Below are 22,840 nucleotides of genomic sequence, written 5' to 3'. Positions count from 1 at the left end.
GATGATTTAAATGATTAATCAATAGTCTAAACTGATTAAAGTAATCAACAACTTGCTGCAGCTCCGGCTAGTTAGTAAATATTTATTATCAAATCATAAATCAGTGACTGCTTTTACTTTTATTTTGGTTCAAGTCATCCAGTACATCAAAACCACAACCATGTTTCCTTCAAAATAAAATCCTTTTCCCTTTGATAATCTCACACTCATTCTTGCTGTGATAATCATGACAGATTATCAGATGCTTCACTATCTGATTGGGCATCACAAATACATGAAGTAACTTAGCACATGGATCAGTCATACAGACATTCTGTAAGCTGTGGCAACAGAAGTGTATGTGTAACAGTGGCCATAACAAGCCAGTGTCCACATAAAACAAGGCAGGACTGTGAGGAAGCCACAACTGTGTCATTGCTGGACGTCCACTAATCTCTGGAAAGGACTCAGACTTTGTTGTTGTTGTTTGCAACAAATGATAGACACAGTTGTAATGCCACCCCAGCCAAAGGCTTGATGCCCTATCACAGGCTGTTTCTGTGACACAAGGGGCTCGTCTGATTGGCTAATCAGTCTTATGTGATGACTGCAGTTTCCAGGCTCCTGTGATGTAGCGCAGGCGAATGAAAACCAGGTCCAGTCCCATCTGCAGCCAGCTCCAAAATGGGACCAGCTTGGACCCTAGCAGAGCAAACACACAGGAACTTAATTTTCAACTGACATTTTTAAAAGACAAATAATGGAAAAATGCCAGTCTGCTGACATTTATATAGAATAGAATAGAAATACTTTATTCATTGGGAATTTTTGCATTTTATGGCCCTATAATAACAAGAAAGATTCTCACAGAAACACCAGGGAGGCTTAGGTAAGCAGCTTTGTACATATACCGAAGCACTGACAGCTTACACAAAGATACACTGATACAGTCAGGTTCATAACTATTGAAACAAGGATAAGTGTTTTGGCATTTAGCCTCTGTACACCACCAGATTCAACAGCAAAAGAGTTGTAGTTGCACTGCACATCAGGTGTGGCCTGTCCTCTCATTACTCCATTGATATTCAAGCACATAAAGGTCAAAGAGGTGGTTCTGATTTTTGCCTTTGGTCAGTCAACAGGCAGTGTTGTGGCATGAGCATGTCTCCCAATGGAACATGGTCACTGCTGTTCACTGCTATGCTCTCTGCTCAGATTCAGCCAAATGCTGCAAAACCTTTATGCTTTTTAAATCGGATGGATAATAACCCAAAACATACAGCGACAGCTCTACCCAAGTGTTACTCAAGGCAAAGAAATTGACTGACCAAATCAGTCACCTGATCTTAACCTACTAGGGCATGCTTTTCACTTTCTGCCCTCAATCTTATCAGCGACAAACAAGATGAAGCTGAAGGCAGCTGCATGAAATTCAGCATTTGGTCATGTCTACGGGTTCCAGACTTCAGACTCATTGACTGCAAAGGATTTTCATCCATGTTTGCGTCTAACAATTGCCCACAATTCCTAAATTGGTTAATGTCAGAACCCTTGAATTAAAGCAGAATTTCTTGACTTCACTCTATGGTGTTGTACAGAGCCCAAATGCAAAAAAAACATACCATTGTTGAAATATTTTTGAACCTGAATGTACAAGTTCCAACAACAGAAAATTACAACACTGAATAACTCAAGGAAAAAAAGCACAATAAACCAATTGTTGACTTTCACACGCACACACACAAGAAATATTTATGGAGGCTCAGATAAGTGGCACAGTGAGAAGACACATGTCCACATTTTCCATTAAAACCTACCTTCTATTTCAGTCCAGTTGACTGCCACCTCTGCTATGGGGATTTTAAAACACTGGGCAATATACAGGAGTTCAACATCAAATGCCCTATGTAAAGAAAGACAACAAATAACGTTACCATGTGTGCCAGTTTTTTCTGCTGTCAAACTAAATAAAATCACTTTCACAACAATAAAAATATGTCATATAGCTAATTAACATTGCAAATCATGTCAGTGGTGGAGTATACTTCCTTACCATCGCTCTACATGAAGAGAGGAGAAGGTCTTGAGTGCAGCCTCACGTGTGAAAAGTTTGAAGCCGCACTGAGTGTCCTTGATCCCTCTCACACAAAAGAACCACACCAGGAAGTGAAAGCCATACATAAGGAAGGTACGAAACAGAGATCGCTGCAGAGAAGCAACATGAGTATTAAATGGTTAGAATGACACAATTTGCAAAACTTTTTTAAGAATACAACAATAAAACAATTACCTGAGCAACAGACTCTTTTTCTAGGTGAGCTCTGGAACCACAAGAAATTCCCATGTTCTCCTAAATATAACAGAGACATGTTTAGAGCGTCAACACAGTTCTATTAATCTATGTATGCAACACAACAAAAAGCAAACAGCACCACACCGGTTTAGGGTTGAGGTTGTGAAGTCCAGCCTCCACTTTCTCAATGTCAGCAAACTTTGTGGCTCCATCAGCATCTGCCATCAGAATAAATTTCCCTCTGGAACTTAGCGTTCCCTAAAAGACAGGAATACATTTTAAAATAAAACAGTTAAATCTATATTAGATATGTGCTAGATTTTGACACTGTATATTCTCACCATCCGCACAGCTCCTCCTTTCCCCCTGTTTTGCACAAGTGTTAGGACCCGCACTTTGTCTGTACTGTATTTCCTAGTGTACTGCATAGCAACCTGTCAGGGAACAACAACAATCTTCACTTACAAAACAAACCTTTACTGACATAACTTTAAAATGGAGTAAGCTAAAATAGAACATATTCCTAGAACCTGTTTAAAATGTTACCTCTGTTGTTTTGTCTTTGCTGCCATCATCAACCACGATGACCTCATAGGTGAAAGAAGGGTTTTGTTTCTGCAGTGAGTAAAGAACATGCAGCATTTGTGTCACAACATGTCTTTTTAATGTAAGTGTTGCCACCTACTGGTAGCTTTGAGAGTAACATTCATCCATTCTAGCTGGCAGAGGAAGCTCCCATTTATTTAAGCAGCTATTCTTTGGAGAGCATTGATTAAATTAAGACTTGTGAATACAATAAACGTATCACTAAGACTGAATTTAACACTGTCCAGTAGATGTTCAGCTTGCCTGTCTGTTTTCCAAGTACTCCAGAGCTTCATCCAACATCACAGGCACTGAAATGACACATAGCAACAAACTTTTTAATGGCAGGAGACATGACAACTGAGAGGAGAGGATTATGGTATGGTAACTCTGCTTCTAGAGGTCAATTTACTGCACCACAATTCAGGTTTAATTTACTACAGTGCATTTTATTCACAGGGGATTACTCAATGGAATTCTTTATCATCAGCATTCAAACTGATGTGCAGATATTTCTACAGATAATCTAGTATTGCTTACTCCGGAGCTCCTCGTTGTAGGCTGGGATCACCACAGAGAGCTCCCTTGAATGAGGATCATGGAGGCTAGGGAAGAGCTCCTTCTCTCCTGAGGCAGTGAGGAAGTATTTCTCCTTTTCGTGGCGTGTCAGGTTTGCCATTCCAGCAGATAAATGTGCTACTAAAAACACCTAAACATAACAGGGGAAATACAAGAATGGTGCTCTGGTTACTCCTGCTCTCAGGAGTGATGAACAGGAATGAATTGAGAACATTTGCAATACTATATCAAAGATTCTACATGGTTTGGCAATCTTAACGTTAACCTCATTAGGAATGAGACCACTTCTAGTGTCATGGTTAATTGTTTTGCTTTTTTTTCTTCTTTGCAACTTATGCTATAATAGTGTTAGGTTAGCTTGATTCCTCATGTGATATGTTTAGCACAATTAAATTTAATCACCTTAAATTATGGCAGATTTTACTACTTCTGAGAATTCTCTCTTTCTCGTTAAAGCAGATTGCTGTGGTTGCTTTGGAAAGCAAACAATGTAATTATCGTATGATTAATGAACAAACAGAATAAGACTGTAACACTCAAAGACAAGGAAAAAGACAGGAAATCCACAGTCACTCTTACTGTCAAACAGTGGGTGGAAAACATTTGAACAGCTTTTACCTTCGCATTATTGACACCAATCACTTGCTAACACAAATATCGAGAACAAATACAACAACAACGCAGTTCTAAGTGTCATAACTACTTACCACAATCAAACCCAGAACTGCTAATGCGACGAGAGCTTGAACTATTTCACAGAGGAAATCCATTTTCCATCAAGACACCCTGCAGCCACTGACCACCAATCACAGAGGCTAGCTAAAAAGCTAGCTTCCTTTTTTCCTTAATGTGCGTCGTGTCTAGATGCTTCGAGTCTGCCTTACAATACGTACAAGCTTCCAATGTTGTTTAGAATTGAGGAGCGCTAAATAACAGTAATATGTTCATTACTCTGTGGGCAGTTCACTGAACTCCACTTCCAATCACAACTAAACACAACGGCGACGCGGAAGTGCCTGCTGTTTCTCGACACATCATCAGTTTAGCCTTTGACACAAGAGAACACAGAAAAGCCTGCAGCGACACGGACAGCGCCATCCAGCGGTTAGGCATGGGAATGACGGAGGGTAATTTAAAACTAATAAACAACAAAAGGTTCAAATTATTTGCATACATATCACAGAACAGGCCCACTTTTATTGACGCTCAATTACGCATGTTAAGCATAGAAACGACAGTTTGGAGCAGCATATGTCAGAAGAGAAAAATGCTGCAAGCAATATTTCTCTAGGTGCAATTGCGCCTGCGCGCTTTCCTCTACTGGCTTCCGTAGTGCGTAACTCAAACCCACGTGGTTAAACAAAACATCATGGCGGCTGGTTTCAAGTAAGATTATACAAATTAGTTTTTGTGAACATAAATACCGGTTTTTAGTTAAGTTATTTTCAGCTTTGAAATAAACTTAACGTTAGTGTTATGCTGGTTCTGATTATTGATTGCGTTAACAAGGTATACATTATTAATATACGCTTCGTATTGGTAATCTTTAACAGCGTAATTCTCACCATGGGTATCCAGTGCTGTACTTAAGGTCACCATGTATATTTAAATAGTTTTCTTAAAGGCATTATTTATCTGTTTATTAGTTAGGGTTAGTCTGATCACAGTAACTTATTAGTGTCATCACTTTTCTTACTTGATAATTTATACACATCTGTAGGACTGCTGAGCCTCTGGAGTACCACAGAAGCTTTCTGGTTAGTGGTAAACACGCATTCAGCCCACAGTGGACATAACTTAACATATTTATATTGTATACCCAGATTCATTAATTGAACTATAACATTTAAACGGTTTCTTTTCAGAAAGAAAACTGTCGCCCAGATGGAAGGGAGCTGTTTGATTTCAGAACCACGACACTGAATATAGGTGAGTAAAAGGTCTTGTTTTCACCACTGTATATTTTTAGTCTTACTGTATTTTATTTATTATACACGGTGTTATGTTTTTCCTGTTAAGGGTCCATATCCACAGCAGATGGCTCAGCCCTGGTGAAGATGGGAAACACCACAATTATCTGTGGAATCAAAGCAGTAAATTCTCCAGAACACAAACCTTATTTTAAATGTTGATAAATAAATGTTCACTGATTGCTTCCTCATCTGCAGGAGCTGGCAAACCCTACAGTGGAGGCACCTGACAAAGGTTACATTGGTAAGTTGAGGGTTTATATATGTATCTCTCTCTGAGCTGCCATATGACAATGAATAGTGGTGCTTATTTTGGTGTTTCCACCTGTTGTGTCTGATTTTAGTGCCCAACGTGGACCTGCCACCTCTGTGCTCCTCGAGGTTTCGGCCAGGCCCACCGGGAGAGCAGGCCCAGGCTGCCAGCCAGTTCATAGCAGATGTGATAGAAAGGTGTGATAGAATTTGATACACACTGATGAATTATCAACAGTAGACGTGCCTGCCACTGCTTCTATAAAGTTTTTGTTTATGTGGATGTTGCAGCTCTGAAGTGATAAAGACAGAGGACTTGTGCATTGAGAGAGGAAAGGTAAATCCAACATGCACATATATTGATGTTAACTGGTGATCAATGTTGGGTTGTAGTTACTCAAGTCTGCCTATTCTGCTTGTAGCTCTGCTGGGTGCTCTACTGTGATATGATGTGTCTCGACTATGATGGGAACATTCTGGATGCATGTATCATTGCCCTGCTGGCTGCCCTGAAAAACAGTATGAGCTTAAAAACTGTGACAGAATTTACAATTTGTCACATTTTTACTTGTAATTTTTAGTAAGTTGTGCTTATTTTGTATATTTACATTGTCCCTGTGTCCGACAGCACAACTCCCAGAAATCACCATCAACCAAGAGACATGTACACCGGAGGTGAATTTAGAAAAGAGACATGGGCTCCATATTCACAAACATCCAGTTGGTGCCTCTTTTTGTGTCTTTGATCAGTAAGTTTTTTTTTCATCAGAATAAAAATTCACTGTAGTACGGTCATATCATTTCTAAACCTGGTGTGCTCTCTGTGCAGCTCCATACTGATTGTAGACCCAACAGCAGAGGAGGAGGTTCTGTCGACAGCACAGCTCACTGTGGTGACAGATGAGGAAGATCGACTCTGCTCTGTACACAAACCAGGTCAGTCTATATTGATTCTGCACTCTCACTGTGTAGATGTTTGGCAGGAGGGTAGTTTCTTTTTGATATCTGAGAGAAACCCATTAGCAACTCAAAAATATAGCATACATGAGTAGCATCATGCTGCAAATGAGCGTCACTGAACAAAATACAAATCGTTAAAGCTGCAAACCATTTTTCCTTGTGGCTCAGGTGGGACATCACTGTCGGGAGAGAAGCTACAGGAGTGTATCAGCCGAGCAACAGTGCGACAGAGAGAGATCCAAAAACTCATTGACAAAGTTATACTAAGTGTTAAGACAATGCATTAAAGAGTCTCAGACAACGCCTTTTATCTAAAAGCTGTATTTTCCACTGTCAATATATATTCTTTTTTTAATAACAATAAAACTGCTGACAAAGACTGCTTAAAAAAATTATTTCTCAGTGTCCAGAAATGTCTCTCACACACGCACACACTCACTCTTGGGTTGATGTCTTGTAAGAATACGCTCATGGCTCCTGAACTAATTAAAAGGAAATGCCTTTTGAAAATGTGCTGTACAAAAGCAGGTACGCCATCTTGCATGTTGATCTTGAAATCTTGTTTTGAGCCCTGTGCCGGGACTGCTAACAGAAGAAAGACTTTCAACAGACTGAGAGGTAGAGATCTGCCCCCAGGCACTAAGCCAAGATCAGATTTGCATTTTCACATGTAATGGTTATATGGAGGATTTGGTGTCAACAAGCTCAGCTGGGATCTATCCTTAAAGGGCAGTTTCTACCGGGGTCAACCAAACGGAGGCAGGAGGATCAGGCAGCCTCGTCAGGTACCCTTCTGAGAATGTGCATTCATGATCCTCTCAGACACAGGGCCTTCATGAAGAAAAGTCTTTCTGTTTTTGTAGAAGCCCACAACCTACAAGAACCATCTTCTTTTGTTTCATCTCAAAAAATATCCGTAAGGTTCTATAAGTTTAGGGCTACCTGTTCTAAAAACCCCATCCTTAATGATGAACACAGTTTTGGTTCTCCAAAACCTCTGACAATCATTACATACAAACTTGTCAGCTAGAAAAAGACAAACAGAAAGGACAAAAAAGTCTTTTTCGTCTCCACAGTGAGGCAGACAAAGAGCACAGTATGGATCATTCACGTCCTTGTGTAGTTGGGAGGACAGGGGTTTTAGTGTGATTTTAGTCTGTCATGACTTAGGGAGGGGCTGCGGTGTGCTCCTCTTCCTCTTACTTCTTGGTTGGCTGGCGGTATGTTGCCGTGGTGCTCCCCCCTGAGGAGCTGCTGCTCCCATAGCCATTTGCTGCTGCTGCATTTGGTGCAAGAATTGCAACTGTTTCATGAAAAAAAAGATGGAAACAAAAATCAGATTTCAGTTTGTTACTTCAAATAAATTAATAAACGCAGCAAAAAGATTGCCAGTAGGTTTACGCATCTGCAGTATGGTTAACTGGCACAGGTTTTGAGCAGCCTCCCTCACTCAAATTCTTCATCTTCATAACACTATGCGTCATAGAAGTGGCATTGGTTAGTCAAGCTGAACTAAAGCCTGGTACATACAACATACAAGAGGAGTGTGCGGAGAAATACAGAAGAGTGGTTAATGGGTTGCAGAGAGGGAGGGAAGGAGAGGAAGAGACAACGATTTGGGGGAGGTTGGGGGTGGGGGTGAGGTAGATACAGTCAAGCAGCACCAGTGGCTTCTGGAGACACAAATTATTGGCTGTGTTCTCGGAAAACATGCAGCTTAGCGGCCGTGCTTTCTGCTCAGAGTAAATTAACAACTTCAACTGGGCGACAAAAACTCTTTTGTCATGCTTTCAGTGTAACACCTCTATCTCAAGACAGTCAGCATCTGTATTCAGTGTGTTGCCAAAGACAATAATTCAGACCCTTTCCAGCTAAGTGCCATGTAAAAAAAACATGCCTCCCAGTTCAACACGTTGTTAGTTGCTGCCATTGGAAGTGTCACAAGCACTGTGGGTTGCTGGGAGAAGTTGTTCTGGACTACTGTGGTCTTTATCAAACAACATATTCACCAAACATACAACACATGATGGAGAGAATGATGTGGATCTACGACGAAAAATGTGGAGGAGGATTGAAGAAATGAAAATCAGACCTGAGATCAAACAATTTCAATTAGTAAAAACAATGTTCCTTTAGCATATATTGTATAATTTAATGAAAGATTTAAGATCCAATAGCAGGTTGGTTTTGATGTGTTAAAATAGTTGTAAGGATTCAGCACCATTGGGGCCATAAGATATGCCTTTACTGTGACATACAACACACTATTGCTTGGAAAAGAATGATCTCAATTTTACTCAGGTCTGATAAAAATACTAAACTCATCATCTTTATATTTAACTACACTTAATTTAACTAAGTATTTTGTTTTAATTTAAAGTATAGCACAACATACACCTGCCTGCTAAATAAAGGCATGGACAGTTGGCTGATGAATCTTGTGTCTGTGTTTAGCTCACATAAACTTGTATGTGTATATGGATGTTAATGTTGCTGTATTACTTGGATCTGTGGCTGGTGCTGCTGCTGAAGCCTTGGAGAAGGCAGCGGGGGCCCAGACCCGTCCAGCCCACAGCCCAACTGGGACAGCACTAAGGGGGGAGGAGGGAGACAGGGAGCCCCAGAGGGAAGGATGTGATGGCAAGAAGGAGAGAAGCAGAAGATGGGATGTAGTATGATGAGAGAAAAAACATGTATGGGTGAAAGGGGGACATGGCGGGGGGGAATAAAGGGGCGATGCCAACAAGAGAAATTAAATAAAGAAAGACAGATAGGTAAAAAGGACGGAGCCACAGGGAAATGACCATGTCCAGGGAGATTTGTAAAAAGCAGATGATGGGAAAAATGCAGGAATTGAATGAATCAGAAAGGAATGAATGAACAGGGAGACAGTGTGAGAGGAAAGAACAAAAGGGTGGGGGCAAAATACAACAGAGGAAAAAAGAAAAAAAAGAGAATGTAGCAGAGAAGAAGGGGAAGTTGAGTCTCTCCTGTCAGTTGTTAAATGCTCCATAGAGGAACAAAAGCTAACTTCAGTAAAATGATTGTGTATAGTTACAGCCCGAGTCTGAATGAACAATAATTACAATTATGAATACATTAGTAAATCTTATCTCATTAGTACTAGTTAGTGTAATGGTGTCATTCTGTTTGGAAACAAGTTACAAGACTGAATGAAGAGAAATGCAGTGGTTTTAATGTGTATCTTTCTGTCCGTGTGTGTGGCTTGTACCTGCTGCCTGTGGAGACATGAAGCCTCCGACTCCCAGGTTGATGACAGCCGTTTGCTGGTTTCCTAAACTCTGATCAGACCCTTGGTCACTCTAAAAAAATAAAGAAAAAACTTATTTATCCAGCTCGTCTTAAGAAAAAGTTGCAAAAAACAAACTTGTAGAAGTTACATCTGTTGTAAGTGGCAAAGATGACCCAGACAAAAACGGAAAAAAAAAAACGAGGAAACTGAGAAGTATTTTGGCAGTGGTTACAGCTTTTCCTCCATTCTGGGCATTTCTCCCACTATTCCTCACAGATTTGTTAAAACCTGCTCTTGTACGATGAAAAGTCTCGACAGCTGTCAGATATTCAGATTTTCCATTGTGGCTCAAGTCTGGGCTTTAGCAGGGTCACCCAAATGTTTTCTTTTCCTTGCATTAAAGCCAAGTTTGTTTTTTGTGAGCATCCTTTGTACATCTGGCTTTTTCTGAAACTCTGTGATGAATGTTGGATCTCCCAACATTTTATGTTTTTCAGATGTGTCTGTGTAGACTTCCTGTTATTTTGACGTGCAATCATGTTGAAAACTTATATGGTGCAAACATGGACAAAATTCATCTATACTCTGATTAAAAATGTCTCACCGTCTCCCCCTGCTGTTGAGGACTGGAGGTGGCTGATTGACTCTGCTGGGGAGAAAACTGGGGTAGCTGCTGCTGCTGCAGAGAGTTAAAGATGAGAGGACCAGTGGGGATCTGGAGATGCAAAATACAGACACACCAACAAACAAAAAAGTGGGGGGGAGTAAAAACACAGGGAATATGAAGACAAGGATGGGTAGGATACGGGAAAAGGAAAGGCAGAGGGAAAGGAATAATGCACATGTAAGTGAAAAAGAGGAAGAAGGAAACAGGAGAGTTAACAAAGCAATCAACACAGACTATTACCACTATCAGAATATCATAATTACAGAAGGCTATAATAGGGAATAGCACAGGCAGTAGTCTTCCTGTAGTTATAAATTGTGTTTACTGCCACTATTCCATATAGCAAAGGCCTTTGTTAAGAGGTAGAGATGGCAATAATGCCATCATGATGAGTAGTCAGTTAGAGCACCTTTGTGGTGCCAGACAAGCTTTAATAGGGGTGATCACCAATATTTCATTAGCAATGAGGGGCAGGAAAAGGAAGTGTGAGGTTAGGCTGCACCACAGACTCATACATCACTATTTCAGGTGCGGGGACACAGGTGAGGATAAGGAAAGGGTTATCACACCAAACAATATCCAACGCATGCTCCTTATAGTTTTACACAATAACTGGTACGGAGTCATACCTGCAGTAGATTTAGTGGTCTCAACCCAGCACTGCTGTTCAGGCCAAAAGGACTCCCTAGAGAACAAAGAGAAAAAAGTAATTAACCTCATTTCTGTACAATAACTTGTTAGTAGCGTAGGAAGCAAAATAAATCTCTTACCAGCCTGGGCTGCAGACTGCATGGTGGACATTAGCCCTCCAGGTGGCAGGATTCCACTCAGGTTAAGGCCTGGACCCAGCATGGGGTTGGAACCACTCATCAAAGTCTGAGGACTGCTACACAAACAGCACAAGATCATTATGAAAAGTGGCTGTGACAGTTAAGAGTGTGGCAATGAGGCCATTTATTTTCTTACCAGACAGAGCTGACCACATTGATGAAATTGAGCCCTGGATTGGCCATCACTTGCGACGACGTGGTTCCTGTGGTGATGGACGTACCCATGGTGGGCAGGGGAATGGTCATGACAGGCAGGGGCTGGCTTAGGGCCAGTGGCTGCTGGGCGAAAGGCGTGAGGAGGGCGGGTTGCGACTGGCTCTGAACCAGAGAAGGGTCTGATGGGGTAGGGGTCACAGAAAGAGGAGCAGGGAGGGAGTCGGTGGGATGTGGAGTCGAACATGGCGTGTTGGTGGGCGTGGGTGTTGATGGCTTGGGGGTCCCCGATCCTTGTGGGAGAAAAGTGAGGCAACACAAGATACTTTTCAGTGATGATGCCTTTAATTTGCAGGGGTGTCAACATTGCTTCATTAGCAATGCTTCTGAGCTAAATAGAAACTTTTGTGTCAGCTGGTTTTCCTTAGTATACTTAATACTACAGAGAAAAGTGCATGTGGTGTTGCAATATTTTGTATGCTGTCCACTTCCTGATATGTCCCTGTAGTTTTATGCTCTTTAAAATGTTTTTCCACAGGCCTGGACTCTTGTCAAGGTAATTTATCTGATTTTGTCAGACAAATACCGAGACCTGGAACTGACAGCTTGATGAAAGCAAGCAGCTTAAAAGTTAGCTGGACTCGGCTGTACTCACTTTGTGTTGAGCCCATAGGGGAAAGGGAGGCGGGCGACAAAAGGCCCACTTGGCCCAGCTCCACAGAGTGCTTCCTGTTCAGAGACTGGCTTTTGGGCAGAGGGGGCGTAGGACACTTAAGTAGACCACTAGTTTGTGAACTATATGGATTACCTGAAAAGAAAACATCAATTAGGATATGTTGTGTTTTTAAAAATGTGATGACTAGGAGCAGATTTGATTGCACTTTTTAACATCACTTTATAATTTCAGATTTAAAATATATAATATTGTAATAAATATATAATAACTTATAACATAAGAATGTTAAGCAAAGTATCATATTCAATGACATCATTTTCCTACAAACTCCCCCTTTCTGGGTGAGGAGGAACTTTGGTACAGTTCTTTGTCAAAAGCAGCAGAAGTACCTGAGGAGCTGCTACCTGATCCTAAAGGCAGTTTAATGGGAGGTGGTCGGTGCTTGACCCCTTTTCCCAATACAGATGTTTGGACCAGAGGAGAAATGCCATCACCCTGTGGATGAGATTTAAACCCGTTTGTTAGCCATAGTGCACCAAGTCAATGCCTCAATTCGTTCAACATCCATCCATCTTCTGAACCTGCTTTGTCCTGTTATACAGGGTCCCAGGGGAGGGGACTGGAGCCTGTCAGAGCTATCTACAGGTGAGAGGCAGGGTACACCCTGAACAGGTCGCCACTCCACCACAGAGCAAAAACGTTCAACAGTATGAGTGAAGCGAACAGTACTTACCTCATCTTTGCTGGGGGAGGGAGGCCCCTGTCCCACGTTGCCTGAGTTATGGGACATTTTGACCTGACACTTCACATCTCTTTCATACACTCCTTTGTACTGAGTAAGAAACCTATAAAATTAAAAAATGTGTCACTCTCTCAAAATATAGCATATTGCTAATATTTGTGAATGCATAAAAGCCATTAATTAGACTCACCGGTCTGCATCTATCTTTGACCCTATGAGGAAACTGTGAATGATATAGACAAATGGAATCACTCATGGTGGCACTGTAACATTTGTTGATATACACTTGTCTTGAGTGTCCTTACGGGGGATGTATGAGCTTCAGATCTGTGCTGTCCTCCTCTGCTTTTGGCTCTTTAGCACAGTAAATCTTCCCATACACAAGGGGGTCCCCCATTGACTGAAAAATAGACACCTTGGTCCTCTGAGCTTGGCCCCCAACCTCACACTCAAATGTGTAGTCATCCACGACCGCCTGAAAAAAAATAAAAATAAAAAAATCGGGGCATAAATTCTATTATTATTTTTTTTAAATCCAACAAAAATACTACTCATGCACTTTCTGATGCAAATATTGATGTGTGCTGTCATGAAGAGTTAATGCTCCAGCCATACTTACCTCAGCAGGCCAGATCACAGTGGGCTGAGAGTCCTCCAGCTGCAAAGATTTCTCAACCACAGCGTATTTTTCCACCTAAAGAAACCAACACATGCACCAAATGGGTTGGTCTGCACTGCAGCTGCCAGATGAGCTGAGTGGATTTTACATAATGTTGGCTCATGTGTTTAGGTGACAGTGTTATAAAGGAACATTGGGTAACTTACATCGATTTCCTCCGGTACAGCTAGTTGGCAGTTGTTCTGCTTCCACATGTCAACACACTGTAAGTGATGATAATTGAGAAGACAGGACAACAGTGGCAGAGAAAAAAAGTGAGAGTTAAGAGAGGTCAGGATATTTTTCTCAGCTATTCTTTTGACAGTAGTTTGGCACACAGTAACTGGGATGAATAGACTTGTGTGTATGTCAAACTGTGTGGATGTTGATATCCAAGAGTTTATCATCATGGGACTCCTAGCATAGTTTCCTGAAGATGTTTTGCCACTCCCCTAGCAACTTCATCAGTTCTGCTGAACTTGGATGAGCAAAATATCTTCAGAAAACTATGCTATGACTCCAGCTGCCATGATTTTAAAATGTCTGAGACACATTGACTGAATGTACTTACATTTCCGACCTTGGAGATCTTCAGGTCTATGACAGGAGCAGGTTTCCTCTCCTTCCTCCTCTGTAGGTAGTCGTAGAGTCGTAGCTGTGGTGGCATGGGCAGATGGGACAGCTCCTGCTGCCTGTTGAGTGCAGCTCTAGAGTGTCGCTTGAAACAGCTGTGACGAATAAAAAAAGGATGGGTCCTTAACATGATAGAGGCCATTTGTTCCCTTCACACAGTCACAGATTTTACTATTCATAATCTCCATTTCTTAAAAAAAGGAATAAATCCTGGCATGACTGAATTCAAATACTCCAACACTGATGAGAGTGTGAGTGTACCGTTTCATGGAGCGAGTGTTCATTTTCTGTTTGTTGTAGAGCAGGCGGTTGGCTGTGCAAGTAACAGAAATGGAGGGATCCAGGCACAGAGGCTCAGCTGTGGCCAAAATCAACTGACTCTCCAGCTGTAATTTGTCATCCTGAAGTGTGGAAAAAGAATGTTAAAAGAAAACACCTGTGCTAATGCTGCATGCTAAAGCATACAAGGGTGGGATTGCGGACTTAAAAACATATAATATCTAGATATACTTTACATAAAACAAAATCAATCTTACATGAAATCATAAAAATACATTTGTTATGCTGTGCCAAAATCTGTGTAAAATATAGTATCCATCACCTGCGTCCACTTGTGATGGTCACTAGTCATGGCATGGACGTCACAGATCAGTGTCTGGTAAAATCAGGTAAAATTATGTACACATCATACAGTAAACTGCAGGTTATTACTTATTCGGTCATTCTGTCAACTGCAAGTATTTGACAACATTACCTGCATGGTTGGCCGCAGAAGGACATGTCTGCTCTGATAGGTGGGTATCTTGGTATTACCAGACTGTCTATAGTCTCTCACCTCTACTATAACACAGCCACAGTGGAATATGTTCACCTGGGACATGCACAAAGTCGCTGTCAGCCAATGGTAATTACAACGAAGGGAGAAATTTACAATTTTTTTTTAAATCTGGTGCACACACCTGTGATTTCTCCAAGAGATCCACCAGAATAGGAGGCAACTCCTCGGCATCGAGGTACTCCAGCAGTTCTCTTTCTTCATATGGCAGACGGATTGTTTCAGAATCTAGGAGGCAACACAAATATTAGAAACGCCACAGAAAAAAACTGAAAGGATCTGTGTGACCCACTCTTACCAGATCCATTTTTGCCCCTGAGCATTAAAGAATAGCCTTCATTCCCAGGGTACAGGTTGACAACCAGACATGACACAGACTCCTGAGACACCAGCTTCTCCAGCAGATTCACATTTCTCCTCAAATTCTTCAGAACAATGGCAAAACAAGACAAAAAGTTAATTATCTTACTTTAAATATTATATGTATGTTATTTTTTAGGGTAAAAAAATATTAGATGGAACTGTATTTATAAGACTTTAACAGAAGCTTAATCGATCATGTCTGCAAGACCAGATGGGAACAGATGGGAACTTCAATTGCATATTCAATTTCAAACACTGTAAACAAAACCATTTTATGAGGAAATAAAATAAACAACTTCATGACATTGACAGATCACTAGCGCACACATGTTTAAAAATAAGTATTAAGATAACTTTAACTTGATTAACTAGTGTCTGCCTTTTTCTGTCATTATTATTAGATTGACACAAATAAGGTTTGACATATGCCAATGAATCCGCTGTCAATAGTAAGAATTCTGTAAAACAAACCTTAAATTCTGGCTCCTTCTCACATTCTTCTATGTAGAGCTCATAGAGCTTCTGATACAAACTCTTCCTCCCCCCAGATGAAATTCTTCTTCTGGCTGGCCGCTGTCGAGCACTTTCAACGATGTACTGAAAAACAAACCATAACACACAGTATTAAAGGATGATGGGATAGACAACGTGATTATGGCATAGTAATTGGACACATACATGAATAGGCATGTTTTTTTACTATTAAAATACATAAACACAGAGGACCGACATCACATCTTCTTACCTCGGCTCGATCCAATGCATATTCCAAAACTTGTTGCTTAGGGGGGAAAAAGATGTGTAAAGTGAAAGTGATTATTTAACAAGAAAACCTCCAGTGCCAAATTACAATATAAAGATATGAAATATGAAACGATCAGGAGTAAATTTACCATTGTGGTCCACCGCCAGCTGCAAGGCGAGTGACGGTAGACGATGCTGTCCTTTCTGCCCCACACTGTCACCTTTCTAGAGTGACCATTCACACCCTGCACAGCAGCAGCATTGGAAGCAGAGTATCAAAACAAACGCAGATAATAAGTAGATTAACAGACATACACTCAGTCAGGCTGTTAAGGACAGTGCTAATGCCAGTTATCATGTCTGGCACTCAATTAGATGCCACAGACCAACAGCTAAGAGGACTGACGAGCGAAAGTAATCTATTTAAGTTGTTTTAATACCTGCTCACATCTGAAATGCTGGACTAAATAAATACATGCACCACATGTCCCAAAGTCGACAGAATAGGATATCTGAGGTTAATAAACTCTGATGACTGTGGGCCCAGTCACAAGAGTGGCTGAATAGCAACAAGCTCGTTGATGCTTGACCGTTGAGGCTAACATAGCTAACGTTAGCATGCTAGCCCGTTCCTAGTGGGCAAGCTGCAAGTTACTAGCTACGCTAATGGTCTTACGTCGTCTGAGACACAAGCCGACAAAGCGACGTCAGTCTTCACAAGCAGGATCGACTTGCCTTCGAGATTGCATAGCGGTCGACTGTAGCTCCAATGCAAGAAAACTAAATGAAATTGAAATATCAGTGTCTTCATTGAAAAAAAGTCGGAGCAGCAGCCATTTTCTTCCAGTGTGACAACAACAGCTAAACTTCCGGTTTGAGCCGTGGTGGGCGGAGCCACGATCAGCTCCCACTTCACAACTGATGCTTGATACCTGATCAATAAAGCAAAGAGATACTGATATAAGGAATCTGCATAGAATATACTCTTAAATTTTACCCTTACCTTTTTTTTTAAATAAATTCTTTAAAGAACAGTAGAAGTCACATTCATATAAAAACACGAAAGTTTTAGAATCAGTATGCTATCACATATCTAGAGACAACTAGTATTCAAATATGAAAAACAATCTAAACACTGCACAGCTTGTTATAAGAAGCTGAAAAAGTCTGCTTTATTTGGGATGCTAAGATATGTTTAGATAGACATATAAATAGATAGATAGACCCATACATAAAAAAATGTAGACACAGACCTAAAGACCACAGACTCTCATGCACATGGTGTATATACACGTACTAGTTGGATGAAGTGCCATTGTTGTACAGTAGGGGGAGGAGCAGGACAACAGATTAATTGGGCTGAAAGCCACAGGCCAGCAGGAGCAACATAGAGGAAAATAACTTGTAACAGCTCCAAATGTGTCTTTGCAAACACAGAGGTATGACGAATTCAGGTCTCCACACAGTAATTTGCACAGCAGATTCTAATATATAATTCTAATATATAACAAGATGACATGATGTGATACTGTTAGAAGAATGTATGGATTATAACCACTGTCAGTTCAAGGATGTTTTATCACTACAGGCTGTCTGCCATGCTCTCAACATCAATGTTTCAACACTAAAAGTGGTTCCTTTATGTTAGTACAGGGAGGTGCTGGGTGGGGTTGCAGTTACGACCAGTACATGAATGCACGCGCACACACATACACATGATAAATCTTGCTTCAGTGTTACATTTCAATGGCGGGTGCTGCCAGCACTTCTCTTGTTTTTGTCAAATTAATTTAGTCTGGATTACTTCAGTAATAAATGTCTCTTAATGATACAGTCCCAGAGGGAGCTGTATTATGTGACCAATTGACCAGAAATGAGGCATCACTGCAGGAGCGCTGTCTGGACAGTAATAGAAAAAATGTGGTAACATTTTATGCATATATACAGAAATGGAGGGAAGGAAAAGTCTGTTTCCCATTGGATGATGAACGGGATCTCTCCAGCTTAATATTTTGCCAGAACTTTAGCCAAGACCCAGGCTGTGATGCTGAACTGATATACATCTTTGGTATACTGGTTGGAACTTGGTTTGAATAATCATATTTTCTGAACAGCTAAGGAGTTGGAGATCTGTGCAACACTGTGACACAACTGTAGATAAGTCTTCCTTTCTAGATTTGGAAAGTGTTATTGGAGGTTTTTATAGTGTGTCAAGAAGCAGAGTCACACTAATCTCCTTAAGTTGCTCCAAGCATGGTTATTCTGAATGCAATATTAAAAGTGAAGTAAGGTCCATTTTGATGATCATAAATATGACTCTAGGCACACAGTGAAAGGGAAAATGTTTGGCAGTCAGTTAGGTGAGCAACAAGCTGGTACAATGCATCTAACATCACCCCTTTTCTCTTTTGGTCAGTAGTCAGTAAGAGATCATTTAAAATCACTCTGCATGTTTTGATGTTGTTTTGTTAACATTGTTGAAGACGTCTGTGCACATTAACATACTGTTTAAGGCCTCAATATGTATCTAAGAGCTACTCTTGGATCAAGTGTAAATTTGTCTTATGCTGATGCTTCTGTCCTGACAAATTAAATATGACAGTTCAATACAAATGAACTCTAATTTGAGGATTTTGTGTTGCGCAGATGTGGATCTGCAATCATTTATTTAACTCATCCAAGCTGCTCTCAGGCAATGCAGCGGTGGCAATGTGGCCAGGGCTGAAGACTTACTGTGCGGGGTGTCTATGTAAGCATTTTGATTGCACTGTAAACGACTTCATATGTTTTCATATGTGCATCCAGAGTCAGGACCTCAGGGGAACATGGACTGTCAGTTTGGATGTATGCATCACAGGATGTATGCATCCTAGTGTTGATTGTGATTATTGTTGATTTGAAATGAAATGAAGTTTTCATAACCGTGTGTCTTCCTTTGAGAAGTTAACCCAAACCATGAATTTTCCTAAATCTAACCAAATAATATTGGTGTTTTTTTGTTTTTTGCTTTTTGAGTTTTGACACTGTCTGAGCTGTCTGGCTCATACTATTTCCCTTTTGAAACATGCTAAATTGTTGACAAAACTGCAGGGAACAAAAGAACACAATGGTGCTCATAATTACTAATATGCAGCAGGCTTTTTAGTCTAAACTGTTGGAGACTTTCAAATCCAAAAAGCATTGAGGTGTGACAGATCACTCACCATAAAAAGCCTTTCACAATAAGAACCATGCTGGTTTTGTTTATAGAGATGACAGTGGGGCTTTATCCAGATGCAGTGACATTGCAAGTCATTATTTTGCTCTGCCATGAACTTGATAATCTGTGGGGGGAATAGAAAGAAAAAAAACACACACTATAATAAGTGAGGGCTGTGGCATTAGAATATGCAGACAAATTGTGAAATCTAGAAGGGTGCGTGTCTGTAATGCTCCACTGCCTCTCTCACCTTGATAAACATAGGACCTGTGGGAGAGATGGTGTTTCCATCAGCTTTTTTTTTTTTTTCCTTCCGGAGTGAAGAGATGAGGACAGCAGCTGTAATTGAACACAGTAATTTAATCTGTTACATAAATGTAGCAGATTTGAGGATCCAGTATTCAACCCTGGAAAGGATTAAGATTCATTAAACTGAATTTCTCCATTACAAATATCTCAAATGTGCACATAAGTACAATAACTGAGTGAATGTACTTTTTACTATTTATCACTCAGATAATTATAATACATATTCTCTTTTGTATTCTCATAAGACATACGTTTTTATGCACTATTAACTGTGAAATTCACCTCTCATCATCCCACATTCTAATTTCACAGATGAAGATTAAATGTTCAAAAGTGTACAGCAGAAAGCTAGCTCCATAACTGTAAAAAAAGCAACAGCTTTGTAGTGCCATAAGCCACCAAATGCACTTTATAGGGTTCAGTTGTGGTCCAGAGGGGATTATATCTGCATATCTGGACTGTGCACACTGAGCTTGTGACTCAGCTTTTGTTCCAAACAATGAGCTATTCGGCCTCGTTGTATAGGATTACACTGCTGAGGAAAAATCTCATGATTTCACATGGAAGAGGAGCAAAGGACCCACAGAGAGTTGGCCGGTAGCAACAGTGAGATGAATGAGCTTACTCTTTTTGAAATATAACCAATGTGTGTGGTAAGAAAAGCAAAACACTTCTTTTTATGCAAAGTCAAACTTGATGTTAGATACACATCCACACAGACATGACAATATGTTTTAAATGTGGTCAAGCAATGGCGTTGAAAGCTCAGGCAAGTAGTGTGCTAATGTAATTATATGCAATGTAGTGAAAGAGAAATGTCCCTGTGACACTGTCTAAACACATGCAGAAATGAATCCAGTTGTTTGTGTGTTTTTTTTTCAGCAGCTTTTCACTATGTGAGGTCTGGGCTGACATCATCCATCACAGACAACAGACAGAGCTGAGAGAGGGAGACACAGATAAAGAGACAGCTTCTTGGTAATTTTCTTCAGTTACACTTTAAATCCAACATTCTCAGGAACACATTTTTATTTCTGTTTAGGAGAAAATATGCAGAGATGGGCAGGTTTTAGTCCCTCTGAGATCGCAGCTGGATGTGGACAACACAGTAGTAAAACACCCCAGGCAGCTGTCATGTGTTCAAGAACATTTTCTCATATTTTGCGACACCATATTTTTTCCTTTTCTTCTGATGGACAAGGGTTTAAATAAGTTCACCAATCCATCACCCACAGCAATGATGACCAAATCAATAAATTCTGTCCTTTAATTACTTTTGTACTTCTCCTGGGGGGAAGAGAATGATATGAAATCCTCCCCCCTTTGAGACATTTAGAAATAAAAGGAGCAGCCATAATAAAATTACTTAAGAGAAGGAAACTTGAGTCTTAAGGCCTGAAGGTTTGGCAGTTGGACCTTTTTTCTTGTTACAGCATGGTAGCAGACTACTTGTCTACAGTTCTATAAAGTGACCTTCCATGACCTTTTGGCTTTGTCTGTGGTTAATGGCAACAACTTGTGGGGTGGTTCGCTCCCGGAGAAGCAGCACAAGAGATGCTGGATGAGTGTGAGTCAACGTCAGTATTGGACATCATCCCAAAACAGGCAGGAGGGAACAAGGGATATGTGGGGAGGGGGATTGTGGTGTGAGGGGTCGAGGGAAGAACAGAATGAGACATGGATGATGTCCAAACCAACAAACACTGTTTGATTTTAGCGGGCATGGCGCGGTTATTAGTCTTGGACAGTTTTTTCCTGTGGAGCCATAATAAACAACAGCTTTGACTGATTTAGTGTAATGAGGTCTTCACTGGCTAAATAAACCATTTAGTCCTTGTTTAACTTACTTTTACTGTATTTTTTTGCAATCATTCGAAATACACAATACTCTTACTCTCTTACTACATCACTTATCGTCTACATTTTTATATGAACATACTGTTAAAAATATTTTGGATAATAAAAACAAAGATATGGTATAGAAAGACAAAAGACATCTCTAAGCTGGCACTACTGACTAAACTTCTACCTACGTTTTCCTGTTGTGCCAATTATCAAATCAACACGCTGAAATTGCTCCGTGTGAAGTAGTCAGTTTCTCACAGTTTGATTGGAAACAAGCCCAGAGAAGGTCTATGAAGCTTCAGAGAGAATGAACTGCCACAAAGGCGATGACAGGATGTTTTCTCTTCACAGCTTCCAACACACAGCGGATGAGTTCATTATTGTTGTCATGAACTGACCATTGTAGTTAGGTCAGTTTGTGACAACAAGGAGTTTAATGAATCCAAGACCAGTTTCTGATGCTTCAGATAAAAATAAAATACAAACATGTTGGAGAATAGATTACATTCTAAAAAAAGATAAACACGAATAATAATAATACAGAAGAATTCAGAAAATACAGAAAAGTCCCTACATCCCACTTAGCTATTCTTAGCTGTTCTGAGATAAGTTCACCTTCAACCATGTGTACACTATGTATAGCACATATGTCAAAGTCAAGGCCCGCGGGCCGAATCCGGCCCGCTAATGAATTATCTATGGCCCCCAGGATGATATTTGATTAGTATTAGAACCGGCCCGCAGGCCGTAGCCGCCCACTGGTGTTTTGCACGCACCAATACTACATTTCCCACAATGCAACAGCAACCCGCGAACTCACTGCAGCGCAGCAAACGGACTTCGGCTTCATCATTCATTAGCAGTCAGAGCAGATGTCAACTTTCAGCTACCTCCTCCCCAAACAATGGCTAAACGGAAGGTGGATGCTGAGAACAGGGGGTTTCAAGCTCGGTGGGAGGCAGAGTACATGTTCACTGAGGTAAATGGCAAACCTGTGTGTCTTCTGTGTGGAGAAAGTTTGGCTGTAATGAGAATACAATTTAAGAAGGCACAATGAAATGTCTAAGAAACACACAGACAAAGACAAGAATATGGACACCGAACAAAGGCTACAGAAGAAGAATGTACAGGACATGTGATTTTTCTTTGAAGGCAGTTTGTTCTTGTCTGTGTGATTGCTGAAAAATCATTTAAATCATTAAATAATACACCGTGTTAGGTCTTGGTTCAATAGGCTACGTGCAATCATTTCAATATGTTTTAATAAACATTGAATCAGTCCGGCCCTCGGCTTATAGCCAATTTGTTTTTTTGG

The 22,840-nt window shown here is 40.6% G+C and overlaps 3 protein-coding genes across 7 annotated transcripts; 1 reads left to right on the top strand and 2 right to left on the bottom strand.

Annotated features, from left to right (window-relative positions):
* Positions 1 to 66: 66 nt before the first annotated feature.
* Positions 67 to 4,471, bottom strand: alg5 (ALG5 dolichyl-phosphate beta-glucosyltransferase). The gene is made up of 10 exons (XM_028421980.1): positions 4,144 to 4,471; positions 3,398 to 3,566; positions 3,122 to 3,168; positions 2,819 to 2,887; positions 2,614 to 2,706; positions 2,417 to 2,530; positions 2,270 to 2,329; positions 2,033 to 2,184; positions 1,797 to 1,882; positions 67 to 681 (listed from the first exon to the last, which is right to left on the bottom strand). The coding sequence occupies exons 1-10, from the start codon at positions 4,204 to 4,206 to the stop codon at positions 566 to 568; spliced, it is 969 nt and encodes a 322-aa protein (XP_028277781.1). The 5' UTR covers positions 4,207 to 4,471; the 3' UTR covers positions 67 to 565.
* A 291-nt stretch (positions 4,472 to 4,762) lies between these two features.
* exosc8 (exosome component 8) lies at positions 4,763 to 7,013 on the top strand. Its single transcript, XM_028421983.1, has 11 exons — positions 4,763 to 4,822; positions 5,157 to 5,193; positions 5,302 to 5,365; positions 5,456 to 5,529; positions 5,605 to 5,650; positions 5,751 to 5,856; positions 5,950 to 5,995; positions 6,081 to 6,177; positions 6,287 to 6,407; positions 6,488 to 6,594; positions 6,787 to 7,013. Exons 1-11 carry the CDS (start codon positions 4,806 to 4,808, stop codon positions 6,903 to 6,905), a joined length of 834 nt encoding a protein of 277 aa, XP_028277784.1. The 5' UTR covers positions 4,763 to 4,805; the 3' UTR covers positions 6,906 to 7,013.
* Positions 6,924 to 17,006, bottom strand: supt20 (SPT20 homolog, SAGA complex component). Of its 5 annotated transcripts, none has more exons than XM_028421948.1 (24): positions 16,849 to 17,006; positions 16,322 to 16,417; positions 16,174 to 16,209; positions 15,900 to 16,025; positions 15,364 to 15,490; positions 15,190 to 15,293; positions 14,985 to 15,101; positions 14,832 to 14,885; positions 14,492 to 14,631; positions 14,169 to 14,325; positions 13,765 to 13,821; positions 13,559 to 13,633; positions 13,245 to 13,414; positions 13,130 to 13,162; positions 12,931 to 13,042; positions 12,587 to 12,692; positions 12,177 to 12,329; positions 11,505 to 11,814; positions 11,309 to 11,424; positions 11,168 to 11,223; positions 10,476 to 10,586; positions 9,851 to 9,941; positions 9,121 to 9,209; positions 6,924 to 7,921 (listed from the first exon to the last, which is right to left on the bottom strand). In XM_028421948.1, the coding sequence occupies exons 1-24, from the start codon at positions 16,981 to 16,983 to the stop codon at positions 7,778 to 7,780; spliced, it is 2,715 nt and encodes a 904-aa protein (XP_028277749.1). In that variant the 5' UTR covers positions 16,984 to 17,006; the 3' UTR covers positions 6,924 to 7,777. The 5 variants fall into 5 exon arrangements, with proteins under 5 accessions (XP_028277749.1, XP_028277751.1, XP_028277753.1 ...); XM_028421950.1 differs by having other exon boundaries at positions 10,476 to 10,550; XM_028421949.1 differs by having other exon boundaries at positions 7,778 to 7,921; positions 11,309 to 11,421.
* Positions 17,007 to 22,840: the final 5,834 nt, after the last annotated feature.

Source organism: Parambassis ranga, chromosome 14 (assembly GCF_900634625.1).
Source record: "Parambassis ranga chromosome 14, fParRan2.1, whole genome shotgun sequence".
NCBI classification, from domain to species: domain Eukaryota; kingdom Metazoa; phylum Chordata; class Actinopteri; family Ambassidae; genus Parambassis; species Parambassis ranga.
Note: the sequence above shows the minus strand (reverse complement) of the source record. Positions and strands in the feature narration are given on the sequence as shown.